The sequence below is a fragment of the Anomaloglossus baeobatrachus genome, chromosome 3 (assembly GCF_048569485.1).
Source record: "Anomaloglossus baeobatrachus isolate aAnoBae1 chromosome 3, aAnoBae1.hap1, whole genome shotgun sequence".
In the NCBI taxonomy this organism is placed as follows: Eukaryota; Metazoa; Chordata; class Amphibia; order Anura; family Aromobatidae; genus Anomaloglossus; species Anomaloglossus baeobatrachus.
In genome coordinates this window covers 452859661-452886830 of record NC_134355.1, presented here as the reverse complement: position 1 = coordinate 452886830, position 27170 = coordinate 452859661, and the positions used below count along the sequence as shown (strand labels likewise).

The 27170-nt window shown below is 43.3% G+C and overlaps 1 protein-coding gene across 5 annotated transcripts in view; it reads left to right on the top strand.

The window, feature by feature from the left end:
- Positions 1 to 27170, top strand: part of FGF12 (fibroblast growth factor 12) — a 744802-nt gene that overhangs the window by 540638 nt on the left and 176994 nt on the right. For 4 of the 5 annotated variants that reach the window (XM_075340487.1, XM_075340486.1, XM_075340484.1 and 1 more), the window contains 2 exons: positions 9214 to 9324; positions 19798 to 19901. In XM_075340487.1, the coding sequence (XP_075196602.1) occupies positions 9214 to 9324; positions 19798 to 19901 (215 nt within the window). The remainder of the gene's footprint in view (positions 1 to 9213; positions 9325 to 19797; positions 19902 to 27170) is intronic. The other variant, XM_075340488.1, reaches the window with a different exon arrangement.

Sequence of the window (27170 nt, the reverse complement as noted above, 5' to 3'; positions counted from 1 at the left end):
ATCTATAATTACGCTAACGCGATGGTCCGATGTTGTTCCTCGCTCCTGCAGCAACACACATCGCTGTGTGTGAAGCCGCAGGAGCGAGGAACATCTCCTACCAGCGTCACCGCGGCTTCCGTAGGATATGCGGAAGGGAGAAGGTGGGCGGGATGTTTACATCCCGCTCATCTCCGCCCCTCCGCTCCTATTGGCCGCCTGCATGTGACGTCGCAGTGACGCCGTACAACCTTCCCCCTTAATAAAGAGGCGGGTCGCCGGCCAGAGCGACGTCCCAGGACAGGTGAGTCCATGTGAAGCTGCCGTAGCGATAATGTTCGCTACGACAGCTATCACAAGGATATTGCAGCTGCGACGGGGTTGGCGACTATCGCGCTCGGCATCGCAGCATCGGCTTGCGATGTCGCAGCGTGCAAAGTACCCCTTATAGAATCTAGATCTGTTTAGATCTTAGTCAAAAATAAACTATCAACAGAATAAAAAATATTTAGGACTCGATACATCAAGATTGGTATAATTCATGGCGGCATTGATGAGGAGATAGGCTGGAGTCAGCCACTTTTGCTTCATGAATCAAGAGTGGCGTACACTTCTATATGCGCCTCGCCACATATCCTACTTCAGTCCATGCTGGTTTAAGATTTGTGGCGTAGCACATAGTTCCTCATCTCAAGGATCACCAACCGTGCGTGTTTTCCAGATTTCCTTAGTATGGCCCAGGTCGTTGTTTAATCACTTGCACAGGTGATGATTCCAATTCCTGCTATACTAATGCCTCTTTCAGGCTGCTTTCACACTTACGTTCAGCGCAATCCGCTGCTATGGAGAATAGCGCAGTCCGTTAACGCACTGCGCTACTCTCCTTAGACTTGTATTGACGATGCACTGTAACGCAAGTGTCTGCGTTTCATCCACTGGACGACGCTGAGTCGTTATTTTGACGCAGCGTCAGGCAGAGGGAACGCTGCATGTAGTGTTTTTTGGGTTGTTAAAATAACGCACCTTGACGGATTCCGTTAGAATCCGTCAAGGTGTCTAATGATTGTCTATGGTGGCGGATTCCGCTGCAATGCGCTAAGTGGCGGAATCTGACGGATTCCGGCACGTTCTACTGAGCATGCTCAGCATGTCCACCACAACAATCTAAATCGTTTAAAATCACTCCTGGTCTCTCTATCTCTCTCTGTCGGTCGGTCTCTCCCTCTCACCCCCTCTGTCATACTCACCGATCACTGGTGTGGCGCGGCACAGCTGTCACGCTGCTCTGGCAGCTTCTCCTGCTTTTAAAAATGCCGGCCGCTCATTATTCCATCTGGTATTCCCTGCTTACCCCACCCACCGGCGCCTATGATTGGTTGCAGTCAGACCCACCCCCACGCTGAGTGACAGCTGTCTCACTACAACCAATCACAGCCGCCGGTGGGCGGGTCTATATCGTGCAGTAAAATAAATAAATTAATTTTAAAAAAATGACTTGCGGTCTCCCCCCAATTATGATACCAGCCAGGGTAAAGCCACACGGCTGAAGGCTGGTATTCTCAGGATGGGGAGCCCCAGGTTATGGGGAGCCCCCCAGCCCAAAAATATCAGCCAGCAGCCACCCGGAATTGCCGCGTCCATTAGATGCGACAGTCCCGGGACTCTACCCGGCTCATCCCAAATGGCCCTGGTGCGGTGGCAATCGAGGTAATAAGAAGTTAATGGCAGCAGCCCATAGCTGCCACTAAGTCCTAGGTTCATCATGACAGGCATCTACGAGACAACCCCCCACGATTAACCTTTAAGTGAAAGTAAATAAACACATACACCCGAAAAAATCCATTATTTGGAATAAAAGACAATAAAACCCACCCTCTTTCACCACTTTATTAATCCACAAACACCCCTCCAGGTCCAGCGTAATCCACACGATGTCCCACGATGCATCCAGCTCTGCTACATGAAGCTGAAAGGAGCGGCCGTAGAACATGACCGCTCTCTATCAGTTCCATGCCGCAACTGAAGTGAGTCGTGCGATCAGCTGTGCCCTCATTCTGGTTACCCGCGGCCACCGCTGTCAGGTGGAGGACTTCAGCTGTGGCCGCGGGTCACCTGAGTGACTGTACCGCTGATCGCGTGGCTCACTGCGGTCACTAAGGGGATTTGCGGTCACCTCTTTCTCTCTCTCCTCCCGACCGCAAATCTCCTTTCCCGGCGAAACTTTAAAAAAAAACAAAAAAAACAAACCGCAAAACGATCTTTCACAGGAATTCGTTACCTTTATTAGCACACTATTTGCAAAGCATCCGTCATAAGCATCACACAACGCACTGTGATTGATGCTTCACAACCAAGTGTGAAAGCAGCCTCTTACATCAGTTTTTTTGCATCGGTCACAATCCGACGAAATGTAAAAATAACTGATACAGCGTTGGATCTGTTTTTGTTCTTATTGACTTGTATTAGCGATGGTTCACGACAGATGGCATGACATTACATCCGTCGTACGACGGATCCGTCGAAAAATGTGTCTGTCGGATGGACACAAAGTCAATAGCAACGTTTTCTCTCTTCCTCTCTTTTTCTCTTTTTCTCTCTTTTTCTCTCTCTCTCTTTTTCTCTTTTTCTCTCTTTTTCTCTCTTTTTCTCCCTTTTTCTCCCTTTTTCTCTTTCTCTCTTTTTCTCTCTTTCTCTCTCTTTCTCTCTTTCTCTCTCTTTCTCTCTTTTTTTTTTTTTTTTTCTTTTTTTACACATCCGTCGCATCACTTTTACAACTATCTGCAACGGATCCGTCGCATCAGTCATACAACAGATTGTGACTGATGCAAAAAAAAAAAACAAAAACAACTGATGTGTGAAAGAGGCCTAAGGAAATCCTGAAAACATGCACAGTTAGTGGGCCTTGAGGATTGGAGTTCAAAGTAGCGTGAGAACGTTAAGTCTCATAATTTTAGCAGAGCTGCCAGTTCCACCAAAATGATGCCACTTTTGAAAGCATTTTAGTTCAGGATACTGGCGTAAAAGCTTTAACGAATCAGACCCATATTGTGCATTTGTATAACACATTTTTGTGAGACTTCAAACAATATCAGTCTAAAGGCCGCTTTACACGCAACGACATCGCTAATGCAATGTCGTTGGGGTCACGGAGTTCTTGACGCACATCCGTTCTCGTTAGCGACGTCGTTGCATGGGACACGTACGAGCGACCGCTAACGATCAAAAATACTCACCTTATCGTTGATCGTTGACACGCTGTCCATTTCCCAAATATCGTTGCTGCTGCAGGTACGATGTTTTTCGTCGTTCCTGCGGCAGCACAGCACACATCGCTATGTGTGACACCGCAGGAACTAGGAACCTTACCTTACCTGCGGCCGCCCGCAATGAGGAAGGAAGGAGGTGGGTGGGATGTTCGTAAAGTCGCTGTGACGCCGAACGAACCGCCCCCCTTAGAAAGAAGGCGGTTCGCCAGTCACAGCAACGTCGCTAGGCAGGTAAGTAGTGTCACGGGTCCGAGCGATGTTGTGCGCCACGGGCAGCGATTTGCCCGTGACGCACAACCGACGGGGGCGGGTACGCTCTCAAGCGATCTCGCTAGCGAGATCGCAGCGTGTAAAGCGGCCTTTAGGCCTGTTTCACACGTCAGTGAAAAATGCACACATATTTCACTGACACGTTAAAGGTACGTATGTCCCTCAATGTGCCGTGATTTTGGCACACGTGATCTCTGTGTGCTTTCCAAGATAATGCAGAGAGATCAGGCACTTCTACTCACCTGTCCACGCCGCTGCTGTCTGTGGTGCTGATATCTCCACGATGTTGTGTCCGGCCGCCACTGTCTCACCGCTGCTGCTACTTCTGGGTCGGCTGTGCAGTACATAACTGAATATGTATGAGCATAATTAGCCGGCCTGTAAGTAGGAGACAGCAGCGGCTGAAGACAGCATTGCTGGACACAGATACGTTTAAAAAGCTTTTTATTTGTAATGTGCATGTGTTTTTCTGGTACGTGTTTCACAGATCACACCATCGTGTGGTCCATGGGATATCAGTGATGCCGGAGAAAAACGGACATGTCTCCGTGCTGAACACACAAACACATGTGTCCGTCGCACGGAGACACGGTCAGTGAGAAATCACTGATGTGTGCGCAGACCCATTGATTTTAATGGGTCTGCATATGTCCGTGATTCTGGCACGTATAAGAACAGTAGCATACGTACTAGATTCACTGATGTGTGAAGGGGGCCTAACACTTAGCAGCAGCCTGATTTAAATGCAGAGTATTTGGATCTTTTGAGAAGAGATATGAAAAGATTTTTAGGATCCTACACTTCGGGATAGTTCTCCGAGCATCTGAGAAACAGGATGACAGTTTGTGTAAATTGTAGCTTCAAATGCAAACTGGCCTTGACAGTGTTTAATCACATTCTAGAGTGATAATGACACAGGTACACACAACAGAGGCAACTTTTTCTGTCCTGCACATGTCCCGATTTTTTTTTTCCTTTGACCGAGTCTGAGTTAAAAATCGCAGCCTGCACAATTTGCCTTTAAATATCGGATGGGACCCACCGACTCAACTATATAGGTCCGTGAAAAAAATAGGACGGCTCTTGGATGACATCACAGACTGATGCTATAGAGGTGAAGAACATTTTTTTTCTCCACCTACGTGAAAATTGGATCATACTCTGATCAGAGTGAGAATAGCACAATCGGACAGATTTTCTCAGCTGAGCGAAGAACAGTCATGTAGCTCTAACCTTACACTAGTGTATTATACATTCAGAATGCTTATCCATACAGTGCTAGTAGTAGCCTAAAAACTAAACTTTCCAAATTTAAAAAGGTATACTCTCTAGCCACATTTTACATGTGTCCATCTGTATTATATATGAAAATTCACATGTAGATGGTATTAATATTAGACCGCTCATGATTCCACTAATTCCAAATATTTCATAGCATGCTTTTCTCATTCATGTTGATTATACACTGTAGTAAAAACTTTTTGCCCTTCACTGTCTCTCCAAAATTGAATGCATCATAAAAAGCCCCATCCTCTTCTCTCTGCCACTTCGGTGTTGGGGGGTTTAGCGAGCAAGTGGTCCCTCATATGTACTCTCTCTCCATTTACTCTGAAGGCAGCTGACTGAAACAATTAGACACAACTATTGCTCACCAAGCAATGTAACTATCTCAGAAGCAGCAGGACAGCCAGGTATGTGTAGTAGTTAAACAGACTCTACAGCATAAATAAGTGTGAGAAGTTTTGATTGAAGGCTTTTTTGAACTTGTCAATTTTGCAGTTTGGAAATTAATCAGTTACAGAAGTCAGTGGAGGTGTGACGTGCACTTTTTGCTTTAATGATGGTGGTAGGAGTGAATATGTTGTTGAATACCCGTCTATTTTATACTCTATTGAACATGTTTTACTTATCATAATTTTTTCATACCGGCACCGTGTCTTGTCACTTGGTGACACTACTGTTGCGCTGGGTAATTTTTTTTCTCTGTCTATGCAGTGCACACATGCTTCATTTAAGACCTTAGGGTGTAGCATTCGGGTCCTTGTTGCTGTGGGCCTTTTGCAGCCTGAAAGAATGTGTTTAATAATGTGGAAGACACATACCGCATGGGACTGTGCAAGGCAGATAGAACATCTGTCTCTTGATCCAAGCGATAAAAGGAGGTTTGCCTAGAAGCGTTTCATAAATACAATTGTGCCACTGTTACAGATTTGCACTGTTGCAGTGCCAGATTGTCAGATGGAACAGATTGCCAGCTAATGAAGCCAATGTAACACATTTACAAAGAATACTGAAATACAAAATGAACTGCGAGATGTGTGTCATAACTGACGGCATAGCAGATTGTTTGACTGGCACCTGCTAACTTTTCAGTATTAGTTTAATACTAGATTTAGAACTCACTATGTAATGTATTGGTGAGTTTGTGGGCGCTGGTGACAATGGAGATGTACAGGATGTTCAGAACTTTGGTTTCATTCTGACAATTAGTATTCATTGCTATAATCCATAAAGCAGCATACATTTTTAGTTTAAACGTTATACTGATTCTATTAGAGTAATTAAAAAAGGTAATACTAATTTGGATTAATTAAAAAATTTGGGTTATCATTCCAGTTGTCAGCAGGGTTTATCCCACGCCTTTTCCGAGGCTGATAACGAAGTGTCTGTGTGTACTGAGTGATATCCCTTTCACATGGGGGTGTAAATTTACGTCTATATTTCCATGTGGAATGACTGAGGTTCTACAGTAAAGAAATCTAAAAAAGATGGTTCAAAATATGGTGAACTAAAGCATCCTCAGTACTACAGGGTCTTCTTTAAAGGGAATTTGTCAGCAGGTTTTTGCTATGTAATCTGAAGATGGCATGCTGTAACTGTAAGGGTTAAAGCATAGAATTCAGGGATGCCTGTCTTGTCAAGGTCCGACCTGTTATATTTGATATGTTTAACCAGGACATATCATTGCTCGGACTAAATTGTCATGCACATGGCAGTCCAATCTCTTTAGACCGCTATCTCCATTCTGCTAGATGGTTAAACTAAAAACTCCGTGTCAGAACGGCTGCATCAAGAAATCTATGTGATACATCGTTGGATTCAGGATCTCTTTGCTTACATGATGCTGCTCTCAGATGAGGTAGCAAAAACCTGCTGACAGATTCCCTTTAAGCTTTATCTGGCTCTTTATCGATGATAGAAATTGATAATTACATCACATAATATTACAGATACAAGCCTATGAAAGGTTCCCACTGTCCCTCCATAGTATCTACAGAGCATTGAGCAATTTCACACAAGTGTTGCTTTATAGGCCAGATGGTCTTGACAGAAACCTCAGCACAGAGTGGCCCATAATGATGTGCCACCACAATAGTCACGCTGGTCTTTTTCATGGAACTGAAGCTAAATATCAGTTCCACTTATGTGGAAAAGAGATTTCTGAGAGTAACATTGTGAAGAATGAAGCAATCTCAAAAATGTCCTCATAAAAAATCGTGGCATTGAGTAACCAGTCCCCAGCTACTTCAGTGTAGCTATCGCTTTCGGTACCACTGTAATATCAGAGATCCGCACTGGGAGACCACCAGTTTGGCAACAGAGACCACATTTGTGTTTTGTTCCGGGACGTCACCAAACTGGAATTAATGTTCAGTCAGCAAAATGTGTGTTCATGGTCCATCAAGAGTGTTTCTGGGAATTACTATTCAGGTGGAGACGTAGGAGGAGATCCAGATGTGTATGGCATGCCCCGAGACCAGAAGAACTAGTGTCCTGTTTTATACACAAAGTTTTCAATGATGGAATGGAAATATAGAAAGAAAAAAAAAAAAGATCAGTAAAGGATCAGTAAAATAAAACCCATCTCTTTTGGGGGAAAGTATTGTTTATCGTTCACATGAAGTAAAGTTTCACAAGTAAACCAGTCTTCCAATGTATCTGAGACACTGAGTAGCGCCATTGACAGCATGCCAAGGTGTAGAAGTGCTGGTATTAACGTACGTAGCACTCTTACTCCGTACTGAGTAAATCCTTTGTTTCATCACTTGCATATCATCGACATGGTGTTACAATTTCAATGTTGAGGAGCGTATATTTTGTCTATGGAATGGGAACAGCAATCAATATTCAAGCAGATAATGAAAATGGAGCCATAAACCAATAAGAAGCTTTGGTATATGATGACCAACAATTAGAATTGTTGTTGGATATGAATTTGGCAGGTGATATAAATATAAGATGGCTGCCAAGCATTGTTTAGATGGGTATCTCTCCTGACTTTTATCTCTGCGTTCTTTGTCAAATGCATGATCACTTAGCATGGTATCCATGTTTTTTTGAATAGGCAGAAGGGAGAAACATTTCTGGCAATGGCATATTTCCCCTCCTGAAGGTTGGAGCTTTAACATTTCAATTGCCCCATCATTAGCTGCCCAACATCCGAGCCAGAAGACCCATATATATGTCAGATGGTTAGCCTGTTTCACCAAAATTGTCAGATTTGGCGACTGATATTTAATGTATGCAGGAATCTTTATCTCTGAAGGACAAGAAAATATTGCCCCATGTAATACCTCCTGGGTGGTGCCATAAATTGGTCTTTTTATACCATTGGTTCCCATATTTATTAACCTGGGTGGAATTATATGGCCTTCTTATGAAATGACCATGTGTATGATAGTATTGGTTGTCTGTAGCTTCCCTTGTTTCCCAGTAAGCTGACCATTGCACAATATGGTAACCCAAGAAAAGAGATTTCGTCACATGGACAAAGATAGTGCTGGAGTTTACCTTTAAAGAGGACCAACCACCAGGATTTTCATATATAACCTAAAGCCAGTGCTATACTGGCACTATCATGCTGAGTCTATACATATCTTTAGTTGTGAGATCGGATGTATACTTTTTGAAATACAGGCAAGTAAAGTTGTGAAATGCACTGTTATTTGATGAGCGGTGCAATCTAATAGGTGGGTCGGGTTTTGCTAGTTATTCCCTCCCCTATCTGCTGCCTGTCCTTCCTTCTTTGTCTCTGTTATTACAGAAACAAAAGGTCCAGGCGGCACACAATCCAAGGTGCACGTGTCCAAGGAAGGCATCCACAGTATGACTTTATTACAGGGGGAGGAAGGACAAGCAGGCAGACAAGGGAATAACTAACACAACCCAACCCACCTATTAGATTTTCTGTTGCACTTCTCATCAAATAACAGTGCATTTCACAAACTTTACTTGTCTGTATTTAAGAAAATATACATCCGATCTCACAACTAATGGTATATTTAGAATCCGCATGATAGCACAAGAATAGCACTGGCTTTAGTTTATATAGGAAAATCCTGGTGGGTGGTCCTCTTTAAGCTCATGTCAATGAAACTAAATAAAGGCACATCTGGTATGTTTCAAGTCTGTTAAAAAGCCAAATAGGGGACAATTTTGAAGATGAAGCTAATGATGACCTTGGCAGGGTTCGGCACAGTGTATCTATGTATAGCCATTCAGATAAGTTTTTTTTTAAGTATCTTCCCTTTTAATACAATTGCATCTCATAGTGTCACAGCTGGAGGGACTAGAGGCAGGTGATCCCGCCAGCCATAATTAGCGTATTCACTTTCTATCCTGGTGACTAAGCATTCTGTCCCATGCACAATCACTGAGCACAGTTCTAAGCGTTGTATTGATGGGATTTATTTTACAGAACCCCAGCTGAAAGGAATTGTGACAAGGTTATTCAGCCAGCAGGGATACTTCCTGCAGATGCACCCAGATGGCAGCATTGATGGCACTAAGGACGAAAACAGCGACTACAGTAAGGAAAATCACCCTTTTTATTTCCGTTATCAATCATGTATAATGCCTGTTGCGTTTCCTATCAGGGACTTTGTTTTCACGAACCACAGAAACACATTTTCTTTTCTTTTTCACAGAACAGCTGTTCACTGCAACATTAACATTTTCACTCCTAGAACAAGTGATTTATTGCTCTATTTTAGTGAATTAATGTTGTATTTTCAGCTTGCCAAACAGAAATACATTGTTTTGTATGATGTAAAAAAAAAGCTGATATATTATTGCTGAAGTACTGTACCTTTTGTACAGCTCTGCAGTTACACTACATTCATTATAAAATAGCCTGTTTATTGATAAGTACTATAATGTAATAGGATTCTTCTGCTTCCATGTATGTGCAGATATTAATGCATTTCTGTATAGCTATATGTATATTATTTTTCAATCCATGTTAGGTTTATGTTCCTTAGCGAGAGCCCCTGTTTAAATATGTATACCATAGAACTGCAGCAGATTGTCGGCACGCTGTGGATTTTAAACATGAAGCATGCCTTATCTCTATTTAGCTGTTGAAATGCAGATGAATAAAGCGACCCTATGGTTTGATGTAAAAGTGTAGTGTTATCTAGGGAATGGTTAAAGAAGCATTCCCAAGAAATGTTGTATTCACTAGTATTTTGTAAGCGTATATGTTATGTAGTTTAAGAGTGTTAACGTACCGATCACTGACTTGCCTGGTTTCCAGCAGCGCTCTGATCATCTTCTCACTCACCTGACTGGAATTTCAACTCACCAGATCACCCTAGTCTATCTGTTCTCTAGAAATAGCTTTTGCAAAGTAAAGCCTGCTTTACACCTTACAATTAAGCATACGATATCGTATGCGATGTGACAGGCCCCCATCGTACGTTCAATTTGTTGACCATGTCGCACAAACTATTATTTTCCGTCACACGTACTTACCCTTCCATACGACCTCGATGTGGGCGGCGAACCTCCACTTCCTGGAGTGGGAGGGACGTTCGGCGTCACATCGACGTCACACGGCAGCCGGCCAATAGAAGCGGAGATGAGCGGGACGTAAACATCCCGCCCACCTCCTTCCTTCCGCATAGCCGGCGGGAGCCAGGTAAGATCTGTTCATCGTTCCCGGGGTGTCACGCACTGCGATATGTGCTGCCTCGGGAACATTGAACAACCCGACGTGCAATTTTTAGCAAATGAACGACGTGTATGCGATGAACAGTTTTACGTTCAATCGCAATCGCACGTAGCTGTCACACGCAACTACATCACTAACGATGCCGGATGTGCGTCACTTACGACGTGACCCCGCCGACACATCGTTAGATATGTTGTAGCGTATAAAGCCCGCTTAAGTCTATAGGGCCTCGTTCTGAGGCTCCATAGACTTTTATTGCAAAATCCAGGACACAGACCGCAGAGTGATTGAGCAATTTGGAAGTTAAGTCACAAGTGAGAAGAGAACCAGAGTGTAACTGGAAACCAAGGCAGATCGGGATCGGTAAGTATTTAATTGCATGTATACCAATGATCAGACAGAGGCCCGACCTTAAAGAGTCTACCCTCAACAACACAATTGCTGAGTGCCTAATTAAGGCCCTGTTCATGACAGCTTTGCTATGGAGTGACTACTAAAAATGGTTTGAAGATGCATAAATAAACCCAAGCCATGAGTGTAAATCGGCCGCTTTATCCATTCCGTAAATAAAGAATAAGCATATTTGCTATAGCATGTCCTTAGGTTCAATTACTTATAATATACTATATATTTTGTATGAAAAATGCCATAAAAACTAAAATGGCAAAATCAGTTTTTTAGTCACTTTACCCCCCCACCCCCCCCAAAAAAATGGGATAAACAGAAATCAACAGACAGTAATATTTGCTGTTTTATATTCATTAATCTATAAAAAAAAATATAGCTCTCAAAATATGGTGATGCAAAAAGTGTTTTTAGCATGTGATAGCCGCCAAATATACCGATATAAATTTGGTGCAGTTCAAATATGGAGAGAAGATAGTTGATAAACCGCGCTGACGTAGAAAGGAGGATCCATGTAAAAGGAATGATTTTATTTGTCTAGACAAAATCATCCTACTACATTGATCCTCCTTTCTACGGCAGCGCTTTTTATTAATGTTTTTCTCTCCATATTTGAACTGTATCTCCACGTGGGTTCTGCTGCAGCCATATTTACGCCATTACAGTGGTTGTGACTCTCACAACCACACCAGGCGAGTTTACCTTTACAGCACCTTTGCTAACAAGGTTTTAGGATAAGACCCTATTTGCGCTTACTGTCTCTTCCAGCACTTTTAACCGATCTAAATTTGGCATCACTGTAATGGCATCAGCTCAAAGAATAAAGCTGTCTAATCACTTATACTGCACAGATGATGGCGATTAAAATAAATAAAGCCGATTCTTGACCTGATGATTTATTCATTTTACCTCCCTTGGATCACAATGAGACTCTCACATTTATCACGCTCTCTACACTGAGCGCTTACGACAGCTTATAAATAAATAATAATTCTTTATTTTTTTTATATAGCGCTAACATATTCCCCAGCGCTTTACATACACCAGGAACACTGTCCCACATTGGGGCTCACAATCTTTATTCCCTATCTGTATGTCTTTGGAGTGTGGAAGGAAACCGGGGAACCCAGAGGAAACCCACGCAAACACAGGGAGAACATACAAACTCCTTGCAGATGTTGTCCTTGGTGGGATTCGAACTCAGGACCCCAGCGCTTCAAGGCTGCAGTGCTAACCACTGAGCCACCGTGCCGCCCCGGTGTGTAAGTCTATATAATGCAATATTCAGACAAAACCCTGAAAGATGATTCCCTATAATGAGGCGGAGGGAGTTATTTTTGACTGTGTCTGCCTATGATCCTGCCGTGTCCATCTTTTCAGTGGTGCATAAAAGTTCACATCATTCGGAGATTTAGAGGAAATCGCGATGTAAGTGCTCAGCATAGAGCTCGGAATAATGTGATCCAAAACTTTATCTGCCCAATAAAAGCTTCAACTAAGTCCACAAAAAAAACTAGTCGCCACTCAGGTTCATCATCTGTTAATGAAAATATAGGGGGGTTTTCACCATACTTGTAGCACAAAGGCTCTGAAAAGGCTCTAGCTTCCCCCACAAAAGAAATCCAGCAAAACCAGCACTCTCAAATACAAATGCTGCCCCCCTTCTGAGCTCCGTAGTGTGCATAAACCGCATTTAGCCTCCAATTTTGGCATTACTGTAGTGAGGGGAGCGCGCTTAATTTACGTGGTGCAAATCTCCAGAAGCATGAGCTGGGCACAATGTGCGGGCACTACAATGTACGGGCACTACACTGGCAGATTTTCAATTTTCACTCAGCAATATCCATTGCTGCTTGGTTCTGTAAAGCACCCATAGAGTAAAAATTGTCACTATATGTGTAGATAAATTCTTAGAAAGGGTGTAATTTCCAGAATGGGATCACTTCAGAGGTATTTGCTTTTCTGGCACTTATGGGCTCTGTATATGGAGTCTGAAAACTATTCTAAGAAAATCTGTGCTCCCAGAGTCGAATATTGCCCCTTCCCTCCTGGGTCTCACTGTGTGGCTAAGCAGTACTGTGCTGCCACATGTGGGGTATTGCCACATTTAGCAGAAATCGTGACAAATTTTGGTGCCACTTTTACCCATTTACCCAAGTGGTAATTTTTGGTAAAATTGTAATTATTTTTTATTCACCGCCCAGCAGTGTTAAAGGGAATCTGTCACCAGGTTTTTGCTATCTCATCTGACAGCAGCATAATGTAGAGAAAGTGACCCTGATTCCAGAGATGTGTCACTTACTGAGCTGTTTGCTCTCATTTTGATAAAATCAATGTGTCCTCTGCTGCATGTCTAGCTGTTATACAGAGGTCATGGATATGTTGGACTATCTGGCAGCACTCCAAGTAGTCCTCTAATGATGATCTACTGCTGATTATACAGTGATTTTACCAAAGCTACACTAAGCAACCCAGTGACACACCGCTGGAATCAGGATCTCTGCACCTACGTTATGCTGCTCTCAGATTAGGTGGTAAATATTTGGTGACAGATTCCCTTTAAATGCTCTGACACATCTGTGGTGTGAATATGATCACTTCACCTCTAGTTGAATTCATTGAGAGATGTATTTGTAAAATGGGGTCACTATTATGAGTTCTTTTATTCTGGTACCTTATGGGCTCCGGCGCTATCCACATAGCCGGGCAAAATCTCGCGCCTGTGCAGAGACATTCCCAGCTCGCGCAGGCACACTTCGCTCTGCCCTATTTGCAGGCAGAGCCAAAACATAAGTACCCCTGTGCGAACCGGCGAGTTCACTGCATAGTCATAAGGTTTTGCCCGGTGATGTGGATGACGTCACCTGTATCGCCCATATAGCTGGGGAAGATCTTGTTCCATACGCAGAGATATTAATGTCTCGCGGATGCGCATTTATATTTCGACTCTGCCTGCAATACGGCAGAGCGAAGTGTGGCTATGTTGGTCTGGCAAATTTTCTGCACAGTCGCGAGATTTTCCCAGCTACGTGGAAGGCACCATAGGTGTAATCCATGTTAATTATCAAAGGAGGCCAAGCTCAGCTCCGAAAGGAGGGACAGGAGCCGTGAATAGGATGCCCATTGGACCGGACCGACAAATTTATATACATGGTGGGAGATATTAGAAAGGTATTTGTGGGATCTACAGGGGGAGTCAGGTCACAAGATGCACTTTTATAAAATGGAGCACAGGCGCTGCTTACGGTGCTAGTCTTGATTTAGAACGCCAAAATCTAGTGACATGTTCCATTTAAAAGTTGGAAAATTGTGAAATTTTCACATTTTTTTTGCTGTTGCAAATTTTAGATTTTTTTCATGAATAAACACAAATAATATCGACCAGAATTTACCAGTAACATAAAGTGTAATAGAAAAACAGTCTCACAATCACCGGGATCCATTGAAGTGTCCATAGTTATTACTGGATAAGTTGACGCTGGTCAGAATTGAAAAACTGGTCATGATAAGAAAAACAGGCTCTGGCGCAAAAGTGTTAAACACTTGGCATCTTTGGATACCTGAAGCGGTTAAGACGCTCAAAAGCCTGAATATTTAAACACCAAGTCATTTTTCAAAGAAATTAATATGTTCATTATTTTTAGTGTTTTTTAGCATGATTTTAGGCAGTTTTTGGGGCAGACATGCTTTAAATCCTCTTGAAGAAAAAGAAAGTTGTATGAACATAACCTTATAGCTTACTCCAATCTCTACTGTTTAACCCCTTACATGCTGCTATCAAATTATAGCAGGGATATTTAAGTCTTGTGATCCTGCCCCGACGATTGTAGGGCACTCATCCACACCCTTCATTGTGCTCCGGGGGTAGCAATAAATATCCATGGTACTTGGGGGTTGCCATGTTGGTGCTCTTGTGTAGCCCCGTCAGTCGGAGCTTCAGAGCAGGCCATGATATTTTCATGTATACTACAATACTTTGATATTGCAGGATATAATAAGTTATCAGATGTTCACAGGTTCAAGTCCCTATGGGGTCTTGAACCAAAAATGTAAGTGAAAAAAAAATGTTAAGCATAAGGCTATGTGCCCACGGGCGCTCGTACCTGTGGATGTATTCGCAGGTACGAGTGCATGTTTCCCGCAGCTGCACGACGGCGTCCACAGCTATTTTTAGCTGCTAGATTACAGCGGAATAACTGCGGGAAACATGCGGAAATTCATGCGGCTTACCTGCGGACGTCTCGGCCACTCATCTCCATAGCGGAGGTCCGGGACCTCCGCAGGTAATTCCGCATGAATAATTGACATGCAATTATACATGCGGATGCCTACATCCGCAGCATGGTCGGCAGCTGCACTTTCCGCAGCGTGGACACAGCACTCCCCATGTCCCATAGGATAACATGGGGAGTGCCTGTACATGCTAAAACTTGCGGATTTATCTGGAAAATCCAGAAAAATCCGCAGGTTTTCCTATGCAAAATCCGCACAAACAAGCTCCCGTGGGCACACAGCCTAAGAATTTTGAACCAGGCCACTTTTGTGTAATAAAAAACAGTGTTTGGTAATAACACATCTGCAAAAGTCCAACTATCAACTTATAAAATTATATTATTTTAGACTTCGTTCAAAGGCGGGCAGCTAAAAAAAAAGATGAAAAGGTCTGAGTAGATCTCATTTATATGTATTAATACATGCGTGGTCAATATAAAGTACTGTACTGGCACAGGACTTATTTCTTCCATAGACTGTACTGACAACCAGTGCACATTCAGTATGTGTTGAGGAAAGGCGATCAAGGTCTAAAATGGGAAAGGATTCTTTACAGTTAGAGCAGTCAGACTGTGGAATGCTCCACTGCAAGAGATAGTAATGGCAGATACTGTAGCAGCAACTAAAAAGGGTTGGATGCTTTTCTCACAACAAATGGTGTTGTGGGTTATAAATACTTGTGGGAAAGATTGAACTTTATGGATCTGTGTCTCTTTTTAGTAAATGCTGGCAAAACATCACATATACCCACTAAAATGTCAGCTCGCCATGCAAAGCGCACCCTCAGATAATGGTGACATGTACCAAATATATGCAGTTGAAACCACACAAAAGACAGAACCAGACAGGTAACAGAAGCACAGTTTTTATTTTTATTTTTATTTTTTTTTTGTGCAAATTTCCCAAATTTTTTTCACCACTCAAACAACAAACAAAATTATACATGTACAGTTGAAACCAGAAGTTTACATACACTATATAAAAAGACATGTGTGTTTTTCTCACTATCTGACATGAATTAAGAGTAAACCTTTCCTGTTTTAGCTCAATTAGGATTACAATAATTATTTATATTTTTCAATTGCCAGAATCATGAGAGAGAGAATATTTAAGGCATTTTTATTACATTTGCAAACTTAAAAGTTTACATACATTTCATTAGTATTTGGTACCATTGCCCATAAACTGTATGACTTGGGTCAAACATTTTGGATATCCTTCCACAAGCTTTTCACAATAGTTGGTAGGAATTTGGGCCTGTTCCTCCTGGCAGCACTGGTGTAACTGAGCCATGTTTGTAGGTCGCCTTGCTCGCACCTGCCTTTTCAGCTTTGCCCATACGTTTTCAATAGGATTGAGATCAGGGTTTTGTGATGGCCACTCCAAAACATTGACTTTGTTATCCTTAAGCCTTTTTGTAACCAGTCTGGCAGTATGCTTTGGGTCTATTTAGAAGACCCATTTCCTCCCAAGCTTTAAGTTCCTGGCTGATGTCTTGAGATGTTGCTTCAGTATTGCCACAGAATCTTCTTTGCTCATGATGCCATCTATTTTGTGAAGTCCACCAGTGCCTCATGAAGCAAAACAACCCCACAACATGATTCTGCCACACACGTGTTTCACAGCTAGGATGTTTTTTTGCCTTCAAAGCTTGGTCAATATGGCCAAACAGTTCAATTTTAGTTTTGTCAAGCCACAAAATAAGGTCTTTGTTCCTGTGTGCATTTAAAAAAAATAATCTGACTTCTTTATGTTTCTTTTGGAGTAATGGCTTCTTCCTGGTAGAGTGGCCTATCAGCCCATGTTATTACAGTGCTCGTTTCACTGTAATAATGACACAATCTTCCGCCATTATCTTTATCTTTTGCTTTTGTTCTTGGGTTGATATGCACATGTCTAATCAAAGCACGTTCATCTCTGTAACACAGAACCCATCTCCTTCCTGAGCAGTATGAAGGCTGGACATTCCCATTTTGTTTGTTCTTGCGTATAATTTTTTGTACGAATCAATGAGGCACCATCAGGTATTTGGAAATTGCACCCACGGATGAACCAGACTTGTGCAAGTCCACAATTCTCTTCCTGAGATCTTGACTGATTACTTTTGACTTTCCCATGATGCTACACAAAGAAGCAGTGTGTTGGTGTGCATTAGCCCCTTCACGACTGAGGACTTACAAGTACGTCCTAAATCATGAAGGGGTAATCAACGGTGGCTGCTGTGGTGAGCCGGCGGCAATCCTTGCACATGTCTACTGATTTGAATAGCAAACATTTGCGACTAACAGGCTCTGGTGGATCCAATTTAACAGCGCGATTTAAATGGTCGTGATCACAAAGAGCCGATGGTTGCCATGGTAGTGACAGGTCATGTAATGATTCCTGTCGCTATCATGTAGTTCCTGTTACAGACGACAGAGCAGTGGCTCTAACAGGAACGCTGCATTTCTGCTGATCAGAGCTGTGAAGCGCTAATCATCAGAAATGATTGAGCGATCAGACTGATCCTTATAGTCCCCTAGGGGGACTAGTAAAATAAACAAATAAAAAAGTTTTTTTTTTTTTAAAAAAAATAAAAACGCTAAAAGATTCAGCCCCCATTCACCCCATTGAAAATTAAACGGTTAAAAAAATATACACACATTTGATATCGTCGCTTTCAGAAATACCCGATCTATCAAAATATGAAATCAATTAATCTGTAAACGGTGTAACAGCAAAAAACTCCAGACGACAGAATTGCGTTTTTTGGTTGTCACAGATTTTGCACAAAATGCAATAGCAGGCGATCAAAACGTAGCATCTGTGCAAAAATGGTATTATTTAAAAATGTCAGCTCGGGACGTAAAAAATAAGCAGTCACTGAGACATAAATACCGAAAAATGAGAATGCTACAGGTTGTGGAATATGGCACAAAAAGTGCTTCGCTTTTTTGGGACGAACGTCTGAATTTTTTTTTACCCTTTATATAAAAGTAAACCTATACATGTTTGGTATCTACAAACTTGTACTGACCTGAGGCATCACATCCACACATCAGTGTTTCCATATAGTGAACACAGTGAATAAAATAGAAAAAAGAATTATAGCCTTATCGTGTACCCATAGGAAATGTTGGTCGGGTTCAAATCTTTGTTAGACTCTGGCCAAAAAAATGCCCGGACCATGGTCTAAATACTGTCACTTCCAAAGATGGTGAATCTCATAAAGGTTTTATTCTTGCAATAAAATTAAAACCCCATTATAATAAGAATACAAGCTTCTACGCATCCTGACACAACCGACAAAGCGCTGCTGTGTTCGAAACATTCACCGTCGTCCCAGACATCTCCCGCATCCATCTCCTGCAATTTTAACTTTTGGATGAAATAAAGAAGGCTTTTAAACAGGGTGAGTGCCTCCCTATTTTCTTTCTCACTGTTGGATATGGACTTGTGTGCTGTCTGCCAGGTTGAGCACTGCCCTGCGTTGGTCTGATAATTGGCTAGTCCTGGTCTGTGTGCCCAGGTTGATTGAAGAAGAGCAAGGTGTGTGTTGTTTTTGGTGCCAGACTTCCTTCTCCTTTGGTGATTTCCATATTGTTTAAAGCCATAGTACTCTAAAGGGTACTTTACACACTGCGATATCGGTACCGATATCGCTAGCAAGCGTACCCGCCCCCGTCGGTTGTGCGTCACGGGCAAATCACTGCCCGTGGCGCACAACATCGCTAACACCCGTCACACGGACTTACCTTTCCTGCGACGTTGCTCTGGCCGGCGATCCGCCTCTTTTCTAAGGGGGAGGTTCGTGCGACGTCACACGGCAGCCGTCCAATAGCAGAAGAGGGGCGGAGATGAGATGCCGGAACATGCCGCCCACCTTCTTCCTTCCTCATTTCCGTTGGATGCAGGTAAGGAGATGTTCGTCGTTCCTGCGGTGTCACACATAGCGATGTGTGCTGCCGCAGGAACGACGATCAACATATTACCTGCAGCAGCAACGATATTATGAAAAGGAGCGACGTGTCAACGAGCAACGATTTTTCACTTTTTTTGCGCCCGTTGATTGTCGCTTCTTGGTGTCACACGCTGCGATGTCGCTAACGGCGCCGGATGTGCATCACTAACGACGTGACCCCGACGATATATCGTTAGTGATGTTGCAGCGTGTTAAGCACCCTTTAGTGTATGTAAACTTTTCACTTTGCAGAAAGTAATAAAAATGCCGTAAACATTCTCTCTCTCATCATTCTGGCATTTGGCAAATATATTGACCTAAAACGGGAAAGATTTACTCCGATTTCATGCCAAATAGCAAGAAAAACAGGCATATGTGACTTTATAGGTAGTGTATGTGAACTTCTCGTTTCAACTGTGTATATATATATAGCTGATTTTATTTCTCCACTACAGCTATTTAATTGGTTTGTTTTATATTTCACTATTTCAGACACATGTAATTATTTTCCTATTATGTAGTACATTTAATGTAAAATTAATCGGGGTCACATAAAAGTAAAACTATTCTGCAAATATAATCTGCATACACAACATTAATGGATCGAAACTCTAAGAGTTGATGTTATTAACCTGTATTATAATGCTAATTAGATTATTACATGAATAGTAGATTGAGGTTTATCTCTGAAAAATCTTTTTTTTCCACTTCAGCCCTCTTCAATCTAATTCCCGTGGGTCTCCGAGTGGTTGCAATACAAGGAGTTAAGGCAGGACTCTACGTGGCCATGAATGGTGAAGGATTTCTCTACAGCTCAGTAAGTCGGATGTTCACTTATTTTCTCTCAATAATATTATTAAGAAAGCTCCTAAATGATGTATGTTGAAAGCAGAGAACTAAATATAATAGTCATTTAGTGGAGACAAGAAATTCCTAATGGAAATTATATCATGTAGAATAAAATGGACTAATTCTTAATTTGCTTATATGTGTGTAGAGTAGAAGCGATAGAGAAAATATGTTGGATATCGTTGCTAAAATGAAAATGAATTCTTAAATGATAGTCTGTTATGAGAGTATTGTCGTCTCACTAATATGTTCTCACATTTACCAGTGGAAAGGTACCGTCACACATAACGAGATCGCTAGCGAGATCGCAGATGAGTCACCGTTTGGTGAAGCAGTAGCGATCCCGTTAGCGATCTTGTTATGTGTGACACCTACCAGTGATCAGGCCGCTGCTGTGAGATCTCTAGTCGTTGCAGAATGGTCCAGGCCATTTTCTTCAAAGGCGATGTCCTGCTGGGCAGGGCACATCACTGTGTTTGACACTGTGTGACAGGGTCACAGTGACTGCTGAGATCGTTATACAGGTCGCTACTGCGATCTGTATTGTTCCTGCATCGCTGGTAAGATCTGACTGTGTGACATCTCACCTGCGACCTCCCAGCGACTTACCTGCGATCCCTATCAGATCGCATCATTTTCGGGATCGCTGGTAAGTCGTTGTGTGTGACTGGGCCTTAAGTCTGATTAAGTATTGGTGGCCCAGTTCTCAGCTGTGACTGGCTGTGGTCCTGTGTTTACTACCTATATTCAAGACAATAATCTGCAAATAAAGGGCATTCTTTCTATATCAAAACTTTTTGTACACAATATACTTTGTCTCCTTTCCTTCCTGCTGTAATTCAATGGGAAACTTCATTGTTTACAGCAAAAAAAAAAACAACAAAAAACTGTCCTGCTGTTGTGATGGATACACTGTAACAAGTTCAGCGCATGTGTCCTCAAAGGTAACAAACTGAGCGCCTGTGTGTCCACAAATGTAACAAACTGAGCGCCTGTGTCCACAAATGTAACAAACTGAGCGCCTGTGTCCACAAATGTAACAAGCTGAGCGCCTGTGTCCACAAATGTAACAAACTGAGCGCCTGTGTGTCCACAAAGGTAACAAGCTGAGCGCCTGTGTCCACAAATGTAACAAGCTGAGCGCCTGTGTCCACAAATGTAACAAGCTGAGCGCCTGTGTCCACAAATGTAACAAACTGAGCGCCTGTGTCCACAAATGTAACAAACTGAGCGCCTGTGTGTCCACAAAGGTAACAAGCTGAGCGCCTGTGTCCACAAATGTAACAAGCTGAGCACCTGTGTCCACAAAGGTAACAAGCTGAGCGCCTGTGTCCACAAAGGTAACAACCTGAGCGCCTGTGTCCACAAATGTAACAAGCTGAGCGCCTGTGTCCACAAATGTAACAAACTGAGCGCCTGTGTCCACAAATGTAACAAGCTGAGCGCCTGTGTCCACAAATGTAACAAACTGAGCGCCTGTGTGTCCACAAAGGTAACAAGCTGAGCGCCTGTGTCCACAAATGTAACAAGCTGAGCGCCTGTGTCCACAAATGTAACAAGCTGAGCGCCTGTGTCCACAAATGTAACAAACTGAGCGTCTGTGTCCACAAATGTAACAAACTGAGCGCCTGTGTGTCCACAAAGGTAACAAGCTGAGCGCCTGTGTCCACAAATGTAACAAGCTGAGCACCTGTGTCCACAAAGGTAACAAGCTGAGCGCCTGTGTCCACAAAGGTAACAACCTGAGCGCCTGTGTCCACAAATGTAACAAGCTGAGCGCCTGTGTCCACAAAGGTAACAAACTGAGCGCCTGTGTCCACAAAGGTAACAAGCTGAGCGCCTGTGTCCACAAAGGTAACAAGCTAAGCGCCTGTGTCCACAAATGTAACAAACTGAGCGCCTGTGTCCACAAAGGTAACAAACTGAGCGCCTGTGTCCACAAAGGTAACAAGCTGAGCGCCTGTGTCCACAAAGGTAACAAACTGAGCGCCTGTGTCCACAAATGTAACAAACTGAGCGCCTGTGTGTCCACAAAGGTAACAAGCTGAGCGCCTGTGTCCACAAAGGTAACAAGCTGAGCGCCTGTGTCCACAAAGGTTACAAGCTTGAGCGCCTGTGTCCACAAAGGTAACAAGCTCAGCGCCTCTGTCCACAAATGTAACAACCTGAGCACCAGTGTGTCCACAAATGTAACAAGCTGAGTGCCTGTGTGTCCATAAAGGTAACAAGCTGAGCACCTATGTATTCACAAATGGAACAACTGAGCGTCTGTGTGTCCACCAGTATAATGAGAATGCTCTGAGCTCCTGTGTCCAAAAATGTAATGAGCTGATCGCCTGATGTCTTGAGATGTTGCTTAAGTATTGCCACATGATCTTCTTTCCTCATGAAAAGTGAAGTGCACCAGTCCCTCCTGGAGCAAAACAACCCCACAACATGATGCTGCCACCCCCGTGTTTCATAGTTGGGATGGTGTTCTTAGGCTTTAAAGCTTCTCCCATTTTCCTCCAAACGTAACAATGGTCATTGAGGCCAGACCATTTTAGTTTTGTCAGGCCACAGAACATGTCTCCAAAAATGAAGGTCTTTGATCCTGTGTGCACTTGCAAAAATTAATCTGGCTTTTTTATGTTTCTTTTGGAGTAATGGCTTCTCCCTGGCAGAGTGGCCTTTCAGCCCATGTTGATAAAGTACTTGTTTCACTGTGGATAATGACACAATCTTGCCAGCTTCTGCCAGCTTCTTCACAAGGTCTTTTGCTTTTGTTCTTGGGTTGATATGCACATGTATGACCAGAGCACATTCATCTCTGGTACACAGAACCTGTATCCTTCCTGAGCAGTATGATGGCTTTTCATTCCCATCTTGTTTGTACTTGCGTATAATTGTTTGCACAGATGAACAAGGCACCTTCAAATTGCACCCAAAGAAAAATCAGACTTGTGCAAGTCTACAATTCTCTTCCTGAGATCTTGGCTGATTTCTTTTGACTGCCCAAGATGCTCCACAAAGAAGTAGTGTGTTTGAGGTGGGCATTAAAATACATCATAGGTGTGTCTTTAATTAACTCAGGTGTTGCCAATAACTTAAAGGGGTGATTCACCCATATTTTTTATTTTTTAGATTGATATGTTGAGAAACAGTGTTTCTCTCAAATACCTTATGTTGGCAATAGTGCCTGTGAGAGACGCTATTGCGGACCGCTGTTCCCCATCGCCTGACCCCCGGGCTCCGTGATGTCATTCAAAAGTACAACTTGTCCCTCAAAAAATAAGCCCTCATATGGCTATTTTCATAGAAAAATACAAAAGGGAAGGAAAAAAACAAAATGACAAAATTGAAAATGGCCTTGTCCTGAAGAGGTTAAGATTTAAAAATACTTTCTGTTTGGGCCATGGTCCGAAGGCGATGAGAAGAAACTGGCGCTGATTGGATGCGGGGCTTGTGTGATGTCATAACCCCATGTGAGCCCCGGCACCACGAGCTGCGGCACTGCTGGAACGGCAAGTACAGGAGGTGAGCATAGATTTTATTATTTTACCTGGGAGAAACCTGTAGAATTAGAAGGGGTTGTCCTAGTAGTGCACAAACTTGGTACAGGTGCTTGGTACACCGTGGCGGGGCCAAACATTTAAGTACACCTTCCCGCCTGCTTTTGTCTTCTCTCTGTTTCCTCTGAAGCATATGAAGCCAGAACTATCACTCAAAGAAGAGGCGAGGATGGAGATAGCGGGAACCCAAGCAGGTGTAAAGGTGGACTTTAAATGTTTGGTCCCATCATGATGCCTGGACTTGGATTGAACAGTCATTCTCCCTTTACCTTAGAGTGCAATGAATGCACATAAAATGATTTCTCGGGAGAGGAAGGACAAGGAAAAAAAAAAAATAAAAATAACACTTTGCATAGTGTTTGGGTGAAGGAGGGCAGCTGGAGTAGCCAAATTTCTGTTTTTTTATTTTATACATTTGGGTTTTTTGTTTTTTTTTCTTCTCTTTCACTTGTACGCTCCTATGTGAATGGTACAGAATCTCATTTTCAAGTGGGATCCAGTACAATACCCAAAAGAACATTTAATTTGTGCACATAATTTCTCTTCTGCTGCTATGGAGACTGTTGGAGTGTAAAGAATTGTAATGAATGTTCTCTGCTAAATACCCGTTTTAGACAATTTTACTATATGTTATAGAATCATTACTTGTCTGTGCCTGTGCCGTCTTTTCACAATATAATGTGTTTTATGCTTTGTCTTGGTCTCCACAAATTGAAAGACATTTGGCAAGAATTGACTTGCTTGTATTATTACTTACCCTGTTTTGTGTAAACATTTGCTTTATATTATTTTGTAATAGACAATAAAATGATCAAGGTGTTTAATTCTAAGTCTTAAAAGTTATACTACAATGAACAGATATTGGGCTTGGTATTGTTCCATGTGTAACCTTGGTCTAAAAGAAAAAGGTTTTGGTACCGTGTTAGCCAGTTGAACAATTATTGATTGCTCTCAGTGAGAGAAACAAAATTACAATTTTGTAGTTGTGATACCTTTTAATGGCTAACTAAAATACAAATAAAATATATGATGATGTTATAAAGCAAGCTTTCGAGACATCTCAGGTCTCTTCCTCAGGCATGGTATGACAAAATATCTGAAGAAACACAAATATATACACAAACAGAGCAGAGGGATGGCATAATAAAATACATTTAAATAAACAAACACTGAGCTTAGAAAGTGAATTCTTAAGGCCACGTCTCGCTGAGCTACCGACATCGCTGCTGAGTCACGGTTTTTGTGACGCAACAGCGATCTCGCTAGCGATCTCGTTATGTGTGACATCCAGCAACGACCTGGCCCCTGCTGTGAGGTCGCCGGTCGTTGCTGAATGTCTTGGACCATTTTCTTCAATGGCGATGTCCTGCTGGGCAGGACACATCGCTATGTTTGACACTGTGTGACAGGGTCCCAATGACAGCAGAGATCGTTATACAGGTCGCTACTGCGACCTGTATCGTTACTAAGGTCTGACTGTGTGACATCTCACCTGCGATCTCCCAGCGACTTACCAGCAATCCTTATCAGGTCGCATCATTTTCGGGATCGCTGGTAAGTCGCTAAATGTGACGGGGGGGGGGGCTTTAGTTAGCTTTGATTAGTGGTGTGTTTTATTGTCCCAATATCCATGTGGGATCAGAGGTCTGGTGAGTCTCCAGACTTCTGATCCTACATGGATATTGGGACAATAAAACTCCCATCACTAATCAAAGCTAACTAAGGATTCACTTTCTAAGCACAGTGGGTTTTTTTTAAATGTATTTTATTATGCCATCTCTCTGCTCTGTTTGTTCAGATATTTGTGTTTCTTCAGATATGTTGTCATACCATGCCTGAGGAAGTGACCTGAGATGTCTCGAAAGCTTGCTTTATAACATCATCATATATTTTATTTTTATTCCTTTCTCGCCTTTTCATTGGGGGACACAGACAGTGGGTATTATGGTGTCTCCAGGGAGGCTTGACACTAGATTTGCAAAAGTGTTAGCTCCTTTCCCCACAGCATATACCCTAGCTAGGCAGGAAACTAGCTCAGTTTTTTCCTAGTGGCAGCAGGGAGGCTGACATGTCTGGACTGAGCTCCACCAGAGGTGCCTCAGGCCAGCTTATTTTTACTTTTTATTTTGTTTTTCTTTTCTTATTCATTCTATTTTTGATAGGGGCAATACCAGGGTGCCTTGCCACCCCCGTTCCCCCCCCGTGTACGGGCAGAGGAAACCTGGCGTGCACAAGCAGTCAGTCTTCCCTCGCGCCCAATTGGTCGGGTCTGCGTACCCCTCCAGGCTCCCTGGAAGCACCTCACACCAAGGTAGCTCCAGAGGGCTAGCAGAGCCGAGGACCTGCTTCAGCCTTGAGCCGAAGATGCGTCCCCGAGATCCCCGCATCCCAGGACCGACGCGTCTTCAGACGGAGCCAAGAGCAGGTAGGGAGACGACGAGTCATCTGTCCCCTGCATCCAAACCGCTGCCTGAAAAGGCGCCGGTGGGGCGATGCAGGCCGTGATCCCGGGGAAGTATCATTAATTTAGCTCCCGGCGTCTGCCTGCATTCTAGCAACGCCCCCTCCACTGCTCCAGAAGCCGCTCCCTCAAGTGGGCCGTCTCTCCCCTCCATGCTGCCAGAGAACACTGGACGCCATTACATGTGGGGAGCAGACACGGGTGAGATCGCCTCTTTGGCTCTGCAACTCTGCAGCACTATATACCGCTCTGCTCAGTGGTATATCGCTGTCTTTCTAGCGGTGTGTGTCTGCTGGCTGGCGGTGTATATCAGCTTTTAGTGGTATATACTGACTGTGTCTGCAGGTATATACCGACTGTTTGACAGGGTGTGCTACTTTACTCGGTATACACCGGCTCTGCATAGCAGTCATTTATAATACTGCTAGCAGCTCCTCACCCACAGCAGTCCCATTTATAATACTGCTAGAGGCTCACTGTACTTATTGTGGAACTGTTGCTGACATGCGTAACCGCAAGGGTGATAAAGCTTCCCAGGCATCCTCTACGGACCTGTACTATGCTTGTACCACTTGTGGACACTCCAACCATTACTTTTTGTAATTGCCGAAGCTATCCACTATGCCGGGGCTGCGATGCCCCTACTACCGTGTCACAACAGCCTCCGCTGCCGGACCAGGAGGTCGTGCAGTCTGTGGATTTGGCTACGGCCACTATCCAGGCAGTACCCCAGTCTGATGACGTTACTCCTGCCTGGGCTCTTCTAATGTCTAAAGAGGTTAGATGACCTGGCTGCTCAGATATCCCAGCCTTCCACAGGCTCTCACAGCCTCCCCCCCGGCTCAGCTCCCCCAGGGGAGCCCGCCTTCGTCTGGTGTCTCGTTCCCAGTACGTAAAAAGGCTGTCTCCAAAAGGCGCCATTGCGACTGTTACGTCTCGTCCGACTCGGACGATGATCAGTCTGACTCAGGTTCCGTGACCTTTAGTAGTCACGATTCCCGAGACTCTGACTCTGGTTCAGATGTCCCTTCTGAGTCTAGACATATGGAAGACACATTAATTTCGGCTGTCAATCACTCTGTCGATTTCTGATCAGCCTTCGGACCCGACTTTTCAGTCGGCAATCAAGCGGGCCAAGAAGCCTCCTAAGTCCCTTGCCCAGAATCCGATTTTTCATCAAATCATATCTAAACGGTGGGATCACCCTGATAGGAGGTTTAATAAA